This window comes from Corvus moneduloides, chromosome 4 (genome assembly GCF_009650955.1).
Source record: "Corvus moneduloides isolate bCorMon1 chromosome 4, bCorMon1.pri, whole genome shotgun sequence".
Classification (NCBI taxonomy): Eukaryota; Metazoa; Chordata; class Aves; order Passeriformes; family Corvidae; genus Corvus; species Corvus moneduloides.
The window spans coordinates 4,019,082-4,034,519 of NC_045479.1; the positions used below are offsets into that span (position 1 = coordinate 4,019,082).

Here is a 15,438-nt window from a genome sequence, read left to right on the forward strand (position 1 = left end):
GTTCAAAATCAGAAAGCTGTTGCTTTTCATTTCACTGATTTAAAGATGCAGGAAAAGGGACAAAAATGTTCATGTAATTAGCATGGAAAATCACAAAGAATTTTCACCAGTCTGCTTGGAAAGCATCCCTTTTTACAGTTCAGAAAGGAGCCCTTCCCAGTTTTTTATGGAGACAGAAAGGAGAGTGATGAATCTAATGAGGAGTGAGCTGACAACCTCTGTGCATTATCCACTGCCAGATGTTCACGTCAACAAATGAGACACCCACTGAAGCATCTGCCAAATGAAGCAGTCTTTTCCTGATGTTCTTAAAAACAGATCTGAAGTTGCAAATCCTGTGGTACTTTCCTCATCCAATCTCATCGATGCTGAATCTCTGGTAAGTGATGATAATGACTTCACGACCTTTGCTATTCAGCGTGAAAAAGCAGGGATCTAGATGTGGAATCGAAACTATACAAGAGATTAAAGTGCATTTAAACACTTCTTTTTTCCTTTCGTCATTGTCTGTCTCAGTTTAAAAAGAATATTAAATAATTCAGACTGATCTTCCATAGGATTAAAGAGTGTGCAAGTCTTTTGTGGTAATCAGTGGTTCTAAGTAGGTAATTTTTCACTTCTTTCTGAATGATTCCCCATTATGTGTCACAGTCCACATGAGAGAATAATGTTTTGTGGCATGTAATCAGAGTGATTCATAATACCATCAGCTAAAGCACAAAGTAAACCTCACATGTTGCACAGCATTGAATGTCAAGGAATTAAAACTACTACTGCTCTCTGTTTTTCACTGAACAGCATTACCAATTTAAATACTCCTATATTCAAGTGGCCTCTGAGCACGGGTACCTGACTGGACAGAGAGAAAAGGAAGTTCATTTGTGAGGCTCAGAAGGTGGGTCTTGAAGAAAACACCCCGAGATAAAATGCATGAGGAGCAGCCACATTTGCATAAAGGTACTCTTTGAACAGCAAGGAAGCTCCTACTGAACTTCAGTTAACAGAATAAAGTACTCCAGAAATAATACTGTATAAGAGATCTCATGGCATCTAAATATGTCTGTTTTTCCCATTCCTTTTGAATCTACCTGATGGTTTTTCCCTTCTTGCTCATTGCCATTCCCTTAGTTTTGTGCCCTGTTAGGTTTTGCACAGTGTTATCAGAGCCATTTCCACGTGTAGCCGAACACTGACACTGTTGGATGCACACAGTTTCTCTCCAGCCAGTTACATAATCTCATCATTAAGACAAAAGTCAACCTTAATATTGCAAAACAATGAAATATTTTAGTATTTCAAGTGTAGCTTTAGTAGTTTAGCTTTTAGAAGTTTAGTTCTGAACCACCTGATCACATTTGGTATAAAATGTCATTGCGCTTTACGTGCACATGCCAAGGAGCAGACACCAAACCAGAACAGTACAAGGCCCAGTCTCAGGTTCAGAGATGAAGAGTGGACACCAAAGAAGAGACACATACCTGGACTTTTGTTTCCTGGCCAGATCCAGCCTGCTGGCAGTAGACTTCAAAGAAATCAGCTACTCCTTCTTCCACCCACAGCAGAGTCACCGAGGTCTGAGTCTTGTTGACAGCAAACAGTGATTTTGGAGGGGCTGGTTCTGATGTAAGAGAAAAATCTCCTTTCATTAAGCTTATCTTTAAGTTTCCAGACAACTGAGAAAAACGAAAGAATTGAAAGCAATGCCTGCTGCCCTTCTACCTTTCATTTCCTTCAGATAAAGTCTACCAATGTAAATCCTCTCATGATGACAAACTACCACTGTAAAATGGGAAGATGCTGAAGTGTGTTGGTTTTTCTTCTCTATTTAAACCCTTCTCTATTTGGACAGATGGATAATTACTTCACTTCCCTTTTCAGCAGAGCCCTTGTTTGAGGATGATCAGTGGATTCTATTAATAGAACAATGCTAGCAGAAACTCTTTCAGAGAAGATGACTGTCCACTTCTTAGCAATGCATTTGGCCTGAGAAAGCTTTTCTTCACAAGGCCTGCCCAGGAGACTATAAAGAAGCAGCTTCCCACAAGCAAAGGCTGCCTAGGTTCATTTAATTGCAGCAGAGGAAATGTTTAGCCAATTACCAGTACAAAAAAAAAACTTGTAGTCTTTTTTTCTTCCTCTCTGGCTGACATTTAAGGGCCACTGGAGCTGTGCTCACTTCTGTGAGCTGTAGGAATGCAGAGGTCCAGATCTCCAGAGATCCTCAATTTATCACTTTGATTTTCATTGCTTTTGTGCTGGATGAACTGACAATGGGCAAACAAATACAGGAGTCTGTTGAGCAGGGAACAACCTTGTAACAACAGGGATAGATGGAGGGTCTCCTGGCAGTGATGGCATCAGAGTCCTGTCAAACATGGATGTGGGTCTGCACCCAGCACCCCTGGCCCCATGTCCAGAGCCCTGGCTGCTGCCTCCAGGGCCATCTCCCTGCCTGTGGGTGCCTGTGGAGGTCACCCCTCACTGTAACCACACCCAAACCAACCTGGAGAATGGAAAGCACAGAACAGCAGGGGAAACCTTGGGGACCAGGAGAGGAGCAAACAGCCTAGGCATAGTGTCAAGATGAGAGATACATTTTCTCCTCAGTATTTTTTAAACACCAAGGCTTGAACTCGATTTTCAGCCTGATGACTTCACATGACAGGTACTGGCAATCCCTAGCTTTCCACACCTCAGGCCTCCTGGGCTCTTCTGCTTTGCCTTCAGAGACTGTGAAGTTTGGGTTGTACATTTCTGAGCTGTTCTGCACAGTTTTCAGATTTCCTGTTCTGTGGATGTTTAATTAAAGCTGTAATTCTCAAACAATGACCAGATTTCAGGATTCTGACAGACTGCATACAATGGGAGATGCACAAGAACATTTTGGATTTATTTTTTTTTCCTTTCACAAATAATTTGTTATTCTCATTGTGTGAGATGCTGTCACAGGAACCTTGGCACAAGGGACTTGCTCAAGTAGTTATAGACATTTTGGAGATGTATCTGATCCTGAAACAATCAGATCTGTGTTCCGGGGTTGGAGTCTGCCCAAGGCATATTGAATTATGGAAAGAGCTGGGCAGGGACTGAGGCACATTCACGTGTGTCATGGGGCTTGCAGTGTGCATATTGTCCCAGTGCTACATAGGAAAGTGTCCCTCTCCCATAATTACACCCATATATCTGCTCTTGGACTCAGAAACACTCTCCACTCCAGGTAAAAAAACTGCCTCAATTAAAATATGAGTTTTGCATTTGGGCAGCATCCCAAGCAAATCCTCCTTTTGCCTCCAGCAAATGGCTTGATTTTTCTGCAGGTGGAAAGTTGCCAGGATGAAGCAAACATCAAGGAGGGAAGAACATTTGGCAGGAATGCTTAAGTGACTGCCAAGTGCTGAGTTGTCTATCACTTAGTTTCCACTACTGCTAATTACAACTCCCATTGCTCCCCTCAGAAACAGAGAGAAGGAAAACCTCTGGCAAAATATCCCCACTTTTGTCTATTCAAAGTTCAAATACCATAAGGGAAAAAAAAAATCAAACTCAACCCAACAAAAAACCCCACACCCAGAAGTCTAGAAGGGATTTATCAAAATGGAATTCATTCCACCTTGTCTTTGTTGTCACTGAAAGGCAAAATACCCACCCAAGTTGCATAAGAGTGCCTGTCCATAAGGAAAGAATAGGAAGATACAACCATGCTGCAGGGTGTGCAACATGAATAAGGCTTGTGGATCTGTCTGGAAGATAAAGCTAGATGATACTTTGAAACAGCACCCTAAAATATTTGGACAATGGTAACAATAGGGGGTTATACTCACCCTCACACATTCACCCACTCAGACATGGTAACAAATACACAAAAATACTGCACAGACACGAGGCATGGGGAAAACAGTGGATATGATCTGCACAGGGAAAAGCAAATTCATGGAATTTGTCTGCATCTTTCAAACACTGCCTTTGGTAAGAAGACCTGCAAGAACTTCAGACTGTTGTATCTGTACGGTTTGCAGCAGCACTGTTTAAGAGATGTGAGTAAGAGTTCCGAGAAACATAAATCAACAATGGTTGTTTCAAGACCTCTAATCCAATTAGAAATTATAGAGTCTTTCAAATTCACTTCTCTCACGGTGACTCACAAAAGGATTATTATTCATGTAGAGAGGATAATCCAGTTGGAAATTACCAACTCCTCCTTATCCACCTTCTCAGTGGAGTTAACGCCCGTAAAAGCAGTTTGGTACACTTGGAAATTCAGAGTTTTGGGTACCTAAGGCTCAACAATTCCACATACTTTCAAAAGAGAACTAAAATTTCTTAAGGTATAATGGTACAGTGGTCCAGTCTCCCTCCCAAGTAAAGAAAGATATTAGGTAGAAAGTTATATTTGAAACTCTTACATTAAGGATTTCTTTTGTTTCTATGAGTATATTACACATATTTCTCTTAAAATGAAGCTGGGTTCCACATTCATGAATCTGACTGTTTCTATAAAGAGTGTTATCATTAATTCGTATTTATGGGTAAGTTTTTGGTGTTGGAAGACTTTGCAGATGTCCAGGGAGAGAGGAAGTGAGACAGGAAAGCAGACCAAGTGACAGAGACACCTAGAGATAGGCTTGTCAGAAACAGAAAGGAAGAAGGGAAGGTTCTGCTTTTTATTGAACAGGTCATCTGTGAAGCCTGAGTTGCCATTCTCAAAACCTACATGTGTTCCAGACCCCAGGGAAGCAATGACGAAGTTCAGTTGTTCTCTCAGCAAGGCACTAAGTGATTTCCATTCTCCTACTTCCACTTACAGTCCAATTTTGCCACTCTTGCTCCTCTTGAGCAAAACCATTTCAGGAGAGTATCTTCACACCCAGGAATGAGAAAATCTTCACAGCAAGGTGAGGTGAAAATTACAGCTTTGCAAAAGAAATGGGGTACAGGTACATAACTCTGAAACAAGGAAGGTGCTGCATCTGCTGACAGCGTTACCTTACAGTCAAACGAGTGGAGTGAGTCAATAATTTACAAACAAGCATTTCTTACCCAATTTCACAAGTTGGGGCACGGAAGTGTTGCTGCCTCTTTCAGTACAAGCAGTCACTGAGAGGTTGTAAATGTCCCCTGGAGGCAGGCTCAGCACTGCAGTCATCACATTGCGTGTTACCTGAACAATCGAGAGACAGCAGCTTAAAGATGACACAAACCATACAACTGCCTCGTAAAATTAACCTGGTCACTCAAAACACCACACAGAAAGCCCTGTGCATCACAGCACATGTCTTCTCCATGCTCCAGACTTGTGAGATCAACCAGTTCCCGTGGATAACAACCATGAAAGCAGAAGACCACAATGCAAAAAGAAGACAATTTTAGGCTGCGCTTTCTATGTGACCAGTGAAAATTTAAGGAAAAAAAGAAAATCTCCCTCACACCACTGAGAGCATCTGGATTTTTCAAGTTGTGCAAAATGCCAAGCAAGCCCTGGACTTGAGTCCATTTCAATTTCAAAGGAATTTAAAACAGGTCAGACACCTCAAAGAAGAGCACACAAGCCATGTGTAGGCAAGTCTTTATATATCCTACAAACCCAAAAATTAAATCCATTTGGGCACGTCTAACACCTCTTGGAGACCTGCTGACTTGACAATAGATCTCAGGGTCTGACTTCAATAATCTGCAAGTTCAAAATCAGATCCAAAACTGAGTTACAAAAGACTGACAACAACTCCTCCCTTTTATTTTATAGTAATCTCCCCATTTCTCCAGTCACAGAGAAGGATGCAGAACTCAGAACACACCTTTCTCAGAGCACTTGGAGTCTATCTATAAAGGCCACATTCAGGAATCTCATGTCGGTTTTCATAGTCACTTAATTCTCTGAAGCTGAAGCTTTCACATACAAGAGAAACTGACAGTTCTGAATAAAGACTAATAGGGCTTTGCACAAAATTTCCCTCACTTCTCTAAGAACTGAGCAGCTTCTGTGGAGTCTTGGGAAATACACAAGGAGCAGGAAGAAAATGTTAACATTGTCTGACAGTGTTACCTATTTATTTCAGTAATGCCACAAGAAAAACAACCATAATAACGATCATAATAAACCATATTATGAGATTACAATATAGTATGACTTTAAAAGGAAACAGTTTCTGAAGGTTACTAACAGAGCTTAGGAGAACAGGTATGCCCTGATGCCTGCAAGTGTGTACCCATATTTATCCATATGAACAGAACTGTAAAAGTCAGCTATAAATCGTTTTTTGCAGAACTTTCCTAAAGAATAACCTCTGGGTTCCTTTGTCTTACAAGGAATATAAGGACAAACATTTGTAAAGACATCCCTAAAGCTTTAAAGTTTTATTTGTAGATATACTATATTGTAGATACCCTCTACTTTTAATATTTCATTTAATCTAAAGTTATGTATTCAATTTTGCTTTTATTTAATTTTTCATATTAAATATTTATTTTATAATTATTTAATCTACAATTTTCATATTCAGTGAAGTTGGATGGTAGAGAAATCAGATTTTTACTGAAAGAATAATAACAGTACAGAAAACATGAAGAGAAAAGAGGGACATCATTGTGAATTTTTTTTCGAATTCAATTGATAGAATATTTTATTTGTAGGACAAAAATTAAAATCTAGTTTTTTTCCGTGTTTGAAATAAGGATCCAAATCCTGAAAATTCCTGCTGCTCAGAAAGGTCATCACTTCTCCTAATCAAGTAATTAGATTCATGCTGCAACAAGCTCCAGATGGGCACACTCTTGCAGCCACAAGGAATCCAATGAAAGCTAGGACGCTCCACATAAATCCAAACGAAAACTGCTGATGAATTTGCACTTCTGCTGAAAATACACTTCCAACTCAGCTTCTACTAAGCCTTAAGTGGAAGGGAAAACCTTCCCTTGAAAAAGACCAGGCACCTTTTCCCTGTCAATGATTGAAAGATAACAGAGGTGTAAAGTCAGTCTCAGGCCACAGGCTCTATGAAGCTCCACTGCTGGCTACACCATCCTGCCCCGCACTGCTCCACCCCTACTCCCAACACTTCTCACTCTGTGTCCAGGGACTGACTTTAATGACTTTAACCCATGATTGCAGCCCTCAGATTTATTTTTCTAAGCCATTTTTCAAAATGTTCAAGAGTATGTACCAAGAGGGCACCTTAGCCTCTAGCAAGTTTTCTAAGTGCACCATTCTGGGGGAAATCCTCATCCCAACAATTAGTAGAACTTGTATTCAAACATAAAATGAAGAACATAGAATTCATGAGGATGAAGTCAGAAAATGGGAAGAGACAGTACTTGAACAAACTAAAAAAAACTCAGCCAGTAGTTTACTCTGTTTATTAATAAATAAAAATGGAAAATACCATATCTGTATATAAGAATACTCTTTACATTCTATTGTCTGAAGCTGAGAAGTTTTTAAGCTCTTTTTAAATTATCTAAATTATCAACACTTGCACTGGATCACCACAGAAACAATTTTTCCACTGGCTCTTTTGAGAGCTCAATTCTTTGGAAGCGCATGCAGTGAAGTAACTTCTAACTAATCAGGCTTCTACTAAACTTGCTAAAACTTTGTAATACAAAGTTATCAACTGAGCAAAACCAAAAACCTGCCCAAAAAAAAAAATCCCAGAGAAATTAACACCACCCACCTTATACACTGATACTTACACTCTTCTTGATTTTCTTCTTTCCTTCTGCAATGACCATCCAATGCAGCATCCTGGAATGAGAAAGGTCAGGACCATCTCCTCCATAGGTCCAGGTGACATACAGAAGGTGGTTGTAATACTCTACTGAGGTAATTTTGGGTGCCACGGGTGCTGAAGGAAAAAGGCAAGCGTGTTACAGACAGGATGTAACACAGCTGACTGGCAAATCCAGTGATAAACTTCTGCCAAGGGCTACTGTCATGAAGAGAATATCACAAAGCTAGCAGGAAAGTGTCAGTAAAAGCTACTGCATTTGAGCACTAGCTGAAAGATATGAAAACCATCGTTTCACCTGGGAGAAAATCAGAACAAAATTACACTTCTTTTTGCCATCTTTTGTAAGTGAAATTCAAATTCAAGTTAAAAGCCTCAGATGTTGCTTCACTGTGCTACTGAACTGAAAAGAAATAATCAATTGTTACACTGAGTAATTTTGATAGGTTTTCCATAGGAAAAAAATATATTTTCCCTGAGCTTGCATCTTTCTAGAAGGAAAAGTCCAAAACCTGCAGTTTTCCAAAGAACAACTTTTTCATGAGAAGTTATGACCACCTTTGTTCCCAGGGTGGAAGGGAAGAAGAAAGGGCCCCATCACAACCCCTCCAGCCTATTAGAAGGTTTTGTTTGTTCTGGAGCTGCCAGCAAGTCCTTGGCTCTCTGTGCAGCCCCGGCAACATAGAGTTACTCAGGCTGGAAAAGACCTTTAAGACTGAGATCAATCACTGCCATGCCCACCACCAAACCATGTCCCTCAGCACCACATCCACAAGTCTTTCAAATACCCCCAGGGACTGTGACTCAGCCACCTTCCCTTGCCGGGTCTCTCATCAGCTGTGACCTGCAGGAAGATGGCAACTTCCAGAATAACTCATCTCCTCCTAAAATTGGTATTTAAGAGGAGGATTCCCTCTGGGAGAGGCCTCTCCATTCTCTGCAGAGGGAGCATAGCTGGCCAGCTCACCTTCATTGCCAAATTCAAAGGTGCAGGACCCCAGAGAGGAGTTAATGGCGAGTGGAGACCCAAAAGTGAAAGTCGGCGATCAGCGAAGATCTCAACCCCCTCCCAAAGAGATATGAGTGGGATAACCTGGATACAACGGGGAAAGGTATGAACCTCTGTGCCTGGCAGATTCTTGAGGAGCACAGCAGGGAAAACGGAGCGAACTGGCTGGTCTTCCCCTGCACATGCCCTGGGGTGTCCCGTGTGCTCATGCCAAGGCAGGTCAGGTGAGCTGCCCGGCGAGGGGACCCTGCCCAGGAGCAGAGCCCGGTGTGCCAGCACAGCTGTGGGTGACAGGGAACGCAGGATGGCCTCGGATCGGGTCTCCTCGAAGGGGCCACGAGATGGCACTGCTGCTTTCACGAGGGCTCCTTCGACTCGGGCATCGAGACGTTTGCTAGGGAACACATTTACTGAAGTAATCGCGGAGGAAGGCAGCAAACGCAATGCACAGACAATTTAGAGCCATTGAGAAACGTTTAGGAAGACTGTTCTCCCAAGTTAATCCATAAAAGGAAAATGTCCTTTTATGCTGTCGAGGAGAAGCAACCTGATTTAGTATAAAATCTTTAAAGCAGTGTTTCTTTTAATTTTTAGAGCTCCCAGTCCATCCCTGTGCATGGATTGCATATTCCTTGCAATTTAAGGCCATGACTGACATGAGTCTCATACACGAATAATGATTTCCCCCTGTGCCTCATTACTGACGTATGCTTTCATGACAGTGAAAGTCCAGGATATGTCAAATGAGAATCAAAGGGCCAGGGCTTGTGTGACCCACTGCCCTAGCACAAGGGAGCTGAGTGGCACAGAGAGGCTGTGGCAAGTCACAGTCTGCTGCTGACCTGGTCCAAAGCGACAGCTGGAAGCACCCACAGGACCAAAAGGGAGCACACGTCGTGGTAGTCACCAAGCCAAGAGTTTGTCTTTCTCGCTCCTTTTGCTTCTCCAAAGAGAAAAGCATCCTCATGGTAAAAAAAGCAAATGCTGGTGGCCTAAAGAGCCTTTGCTTATGATTGTTTTAAATCCAGCTGTTTACAGCAGGTGGCATTAAAAACTCATTAGTCACCACAGCAACACTGGCAGTGCCACGATCTCTCCCTGAGTAAAACAACAGCGTGCAACTGCTGCTGCAGGAGCTGAGAGAACAAATCCTGCTTCTGATACGCCTCTTGGATCCCCCAAATCTCCCCCATGCTCCTGGGGACATCTCCCTAGTTGCTGTGGGAGAGAGCTACATCTCATCATTCCAAGTCCTGCAGTCAGTCAAGCCCCAGCCTCGCCACAGGCTCCCCACGAGCAGTGGGATCCTGTGTTAGGGAAATGGTTTGTCTGCTCTGAGCTTTCTGCAAGCTGCATTCTCCAACTCCCAGACGATCCTTCTACTGTTTTTAAAACTCAAGCTTATGCTCCAGGTGTAGAGGTTGGCTCTCCAGTATACACAGAAGAACTGACAGATGGGGTACTGTCAACACTACAAAACCTCCACTCCAGTATTTTTAAAATTTAGGGCTTCTTGGTGGAGTTTTTTTGTTTGTTTTAATTCCTGGCAACCTGCGCAGAGGAGGTGGCATTGTTCAAAATGATGCAGAAAGGGACCCAAGTGCTCCACAAAACCATCTGCTCCCTCTTTGGGAGGAAAGAGGCTGAGGGTGAGAAAGAACTCTCAGCCCCCTGGTAACTTAAAAAAGGCAGCACTACTGGGGATGAACATTTCAAACCTGCAGACATGACAAATTGGCAAGGCACTTCCTCACAAGCTAGCCTGCCTGCAGTTCTCGGGCAAAGCTGAAGAGATTGCAAGTAATAAGGCAATCAGGGGACAGGAGGGCATGTAATGCTCACATTCAGTGGTGACCATCTATTGATAAGTGCTTGCAATTTGACCAAATCAGCTTTCTTTGTTAGGACTCTTCTCTTAAAATCACAGTGTGATTTTAATAGCTCATTGCTATTCAACATTTTCATCAATACTCTGAAAGTAAAAGCAGCGCTGATGAACCACGCAAGCAACGTGGCTACTGGCAGAGGAGTGCAGGGCTTGGACAGGGCTGAGCTTTGAAATATTGCCCCTGATGCTGGGCCTGCTCAAACAAAGTGCATTTCAAAGTGCCAGGTGCAAAGTTGGGTCTGCTGGAAAATGGCACGTAGACAACACTTCCCAAATGATAAATTCCGTCAGGAGCCATAAAACAGAAGTAAATCAACACAGACCTCCAGTGTGATGATGCAGGAAATGCAATCACCTAGATGCACACACACAGGAGAGCTCTGAATAGGGAGCTGATTGTGCCTCTATAGAGAGTGTTCAGCAGGCTGGTATTACACTTTCAGTTTTTATATTAGAGAAGCAGAGTGGGGAAAAAAACTGACATGAGAAAACACCTAAAAGTGAAAGCACCTGAAGAGTTCAATGGAAGCAATTTATTAACAGAAAAAACAAACTAAATTCTGTATGGGGGGGGGGGGCAAGCTCTGTGTTTCTTCAATCAGCAAAAAGTGCAACAAGAATTTTGGACTGGATATTAAAACCAGAAAAATTCAGATCAGAAACATAGGGTGTAAAGCTTTGATAGTAAGAGAAATTACCACTGATACAACATTCCAGTTGGGTATTTTCACTAAAGACCAGATGACCTTCTCTAACAGAGGTTTTGCCCATCACAAACGGATGACATTGGGAGATTCATCCATTTCTGATTTTGTCTGCATCTTCTAGTTAAGAAGTTGATCCGTTTTTCATTTAAGAGCAGTAGCAGTCTTTCCTGTCATCATACAGATATCCAGATTGGTACTAATGACAAATTACATTTTAGAAGACCCTTAATCTCCCTCATTTCTGCTGCAGGTTTCTGGAGATACAACACTGAAGTGAGTATCCCGCCGGAACATTTCCACTCTTAAAATGCTGAACCTGGTACCCTAATCAGTTGGAAAAGACATTTCTTCCCTCACACAGCAACCAACCAGCTGGAAAATTGCTTCCTTAGAGTGCTAAAGCAAAGCTGATGGATGCCAAAGGACAAGGAATATCCCAGGAGACCCTTCACGAGGCTATGGTGGGTGTCACGAGTTTCTGATATGCTGGAAAAGTGCCAGAATTTGTCAGCAGTGCAGTCTGGGATCAGGTATCTCAGCATGGGAGGGCTTCTGTTGACTTCAGTGGAGCTAGAACTTAACCTGCTGATGACTTTTCTGTCATGGCTCTCTCAGGCACAGGCACTGTATAAATCATCATTAGAAATGGGTCTTCCTCAGTAGCTTTTTCAGGTACATTCTCAGACTCTCACCAAATAAAAATCTGGGACTAAGCTAGCGTCTGCTCTGGAGTGAGTGTCTTGGACATTATAGCCTGATTTTCCTTCTAATTTGATGCCTACAGATGGAAAAGAAGAGCAAAGCATACTTCACTGCCTCTCACAGTAAAACTGAATTATTTACTGCTTTCAAGCACCTAAACTTCAGCAAGGTGAAATAAACAGTGACACTTAAAAGCAAAATGATTCAATGGAGAACTCTGACTCCAGGCCTAACCAGCCTGGATGCTGGGAACACATGGCAAGGGGCTAACAGGGCCTCTTTCATGCTGGTCCCTCTATGGCTGATCTGTTGGACATGTTGGAGATTCAAATCCAAAGATAACCTGCCAAGAGATGCCAGAGTGTGTTAAATCCATGGCTGGTCCCAAGCGGAGGAGGGAAATCCATGTGGCTGTATCAGCTCACCTGTCTCGGTGCTGCATAAGTCATGCTCTGACCTGGGGATTACTGGGAGGGGGACAGAGGAGGAAAAAACATTTGGAAATGTTGCAGCTAAATGAAAAAGTGTTTCATAATATTAAGAAACCTAAGAATTCAGGTTTACTTATTTACCTATTAACTTCTCCATGTGCCAAACAGGGGGTGTGGTAAAAGTTGAGCAGGACCACTGGCCCTCACTGGAGCCATGCATTCAGGAAGGACTGGAACAGAGCAATCAAGCACTGTGCTTGGCATAAGAAAATTTTATATACATGTTTATTTAAAGCAGTCCTCAGAGATTTAAAAACAAAATAATAAAAAACCAAACACCAAAACCAAACCAACCAAAAAAAAACCCCACTTAGCTGATAAATATCCTAACTTGCAACTATCTGTAGGTGAAACAACACACCCAGCTCAGACCTTCTCAGTGCTTCTGCCCCCGGGAGCATTCCCACAGTGTTTTCAGCTGGCTGGTTACCTGTTATGAAGCTGATGGTGGAGCTGTCACAGCAGCTCAGCTCTGGGTCCCCCCAGGTCACCATGGTGACCCGGAAATTGTAATACCAAGCAGGCAGCAGGTTGGCTATTCTCTGTAAAGGGACAAAACACAAAGAGCAGCTCAGGAGAGAACTCACCAGCATGAGGCAGGACTTCTGAAATACAGCAGTATTTATCAATCTAGTGCCCACGCTCATTTTTCTGAGCTCCCACTCCTTACTTCAGTGGAAATCTCTGAAATTTGGCCTTTCAATTTACTAAGAGATCTGTGCAGGGTGAGCAAACACAGTTGTGATGGCTCTGCTGCTCACCCACATCCACCTGGCCTCAGGTTCTCCCCGCCACGGGAATCTCTAAGGGATTTCCAGGGTGGTAAGAGTCACTCACACAGAGCAATCTTCCATCATAATTCCAGCGTGATGAAGGCAAAATATTAAACTGGAAAATGTAGGTGTTTCTAGTTTGATTAAATGGGGTTTGAGGATAAATTAGAAGCAACATTTTTGTCTCAGATATTGTCACTTTAAAAGATGTATTATTTTCCGATTTTCAAAGTGCATTTCACTTTCTATTATCATTTATTATAAATGGAATATGAATGAAACATAAATGACTTATGAGACATAAATTATATCTGTAAATATAAATGAGATATAAATGAAGTATAAAAAGCAGTATGTTTTATATTATAATATTGCATGTAATACTGAAGTTCAAATTCAAATTCTTCCACTGACAGCACAGAACATTTAAGATATTTATGTTTAAATGAAAAGCCTCATGATATTTTTAAAATTCAAAATAAAAGCAAATTGAAAATAATGAACAACTTCAACAACGTAGAAATTGCTATTTTTACAGATCTCTGTTGTTTGCAGTGGCCTCTTTTTCCAGATACTACAAGGCAATGCAAATATAGGGGGTGTGATCTCTTCTTTTCATGATTTTTGGAAGAAGTTTTATCCACATTGACACCAAAACCTTGAAGATACTTGGACTTCTTCTGACATGCCCCTGGCTAATACTGAAAATACCAACATCGCTTTGACAATTTTCACAGAAGTTGCAGAGCACAAAATGAATTTAGCAACTAAACAGAGTGAAAAGAAAAATTCAGATCCAAAGGTTCTTGTCAAATGTCAACCCTCCAGCAAATAATACTTGATTATTTCATGCTGTTGGAGACATTGATTTTTGATTCTTCTCATTGTTGCTTCAGAACACATCACTCAGAGATGTCAGTAGATCATAGGGATCACAGCGGGATTCTGGAGCACCACTAGAGAAGCCAACCAAAAGTTCACCAGTACCTACCTGTACATTAAATGCCACAACAGAAGAACAGGGAAACATTCTTTTCCTAATTCACGCTTACTCTTTAAAATTATCCGTGAAGATATGCTCACTTTAGCTGTGATACAGCACTGCTGCATTTCAGACTGAAATCCAGACAAAGGAATTCCAACTTGGCTTCCCTGAACAGGATTTGCAACAGTAAGGGACAACATCATCTCCTTTTCTAATGAACCACATTAACTCTGGATGACAGCTTTATTTCTTGGATGACTTAGATCACTCAGCTATTAATCTATTTGTGCTGAGTCATGATTACAAGATAGTAATTACTAGTTTGGTAAGTTATTTTTGTTTTTAATTTCCCTGGAGATTTATGCGCTAAATTTATACTCACACACCCAATTACAGGAAAGCCGTTGTAGCCAAAATGACTCCACAAATGGTATTATGCAAATCAATTACAGTAAATCACTGTGGCTCTCACCAGCAGCAGAAGTTATTGCTATCTTTTTTGCATACTCATAACTTTCTGAACAACTAATTTCAGCTGGAATTGCTTTCTGTCTCGCACTACAGCGAAGTCTGAATAAAATCTGTTCACCTTCCCCAGGAAATAATGGAAAAGACAAGGAAAAATTCACTTTATATCTGCAAAGACGCCTGTGAGTATACGTGTGAGTGTGTTCTGATAGAGACCAGTGTTCACCTAGTTAAAACCCTGGCCTAAGATCTTGCAGCTTCAGAAACATGAAGGCTGTTTTCACAAAAACCTCTCCACAGCTAAGGCTTCCAGATGGCACACTGAGAGACCAGCCTGCAAGCCCCAAATCCATACTATCAATATTAATTATGTAGATAAGGCTTCAGAGTGCATCCCCTGAGGAGATGATGGAACTTTTAAAGCCTTGACTGACAAACTGACCCACAAACTGAAGCCGCCTCTGGACTTGCTGAACAACAACAGGAAAAGAGGCTCATCTCCTGTCTCACTGCTCTGCTTGAAATTCAGCATGGTTCAGCTGGCATTGCCTTACTTTAGAATGGAAAATGCCTCTAGCACCCTGGCCATTTTCTCTGCTTTGCTGGGGTAAAAAGTGCCAGGCTTGAAGGCATATATACACATTCGTGGGGAAAAGGCTGGGAAAGAAGTGTCACAAGGTGCCAGGGCCACAGA

The 15,438-nt window shown here is 41.8% G+C and overlaps 1 protein-coding gene across 3 annotated transcripts in view; it reads right to left on the bottom strand.

The window, feature by feature from the left end:
* PTPRO (protein tyrosine phosphatase receptor type O) overlaps nt 1-15,438 on the bottom strand; it is a 145,197-nt gene that overhangs the window by 25,534 nt on the left and 104,225 nt on the right. For all 3 annotated transcript variants that reach the window (XM_032107826.1, XM_032107825.1, XM_032107827.1), the window contains exons 10-13: nt 12,949-13,060; nt 7,687-7,838; nt 5,038-5,158; nt 1,479-1,618 (exon numbers count right to left, since the gene is read on the bottom strand). In XM_032107826.1, the coding sequence (XP_031963717.1) occupies nt 1,479-1,618; nt 5,038-5,158; nt 7,687-7,838; nt 12,949-13,060 (525 nt within the window). The remainder of the gene's footprint in view (nt 1-1,478; nt 1,619-5,037; nt 5,159-7,686; nt 7,839-12,948; nt 13,061-15,438) is intronic.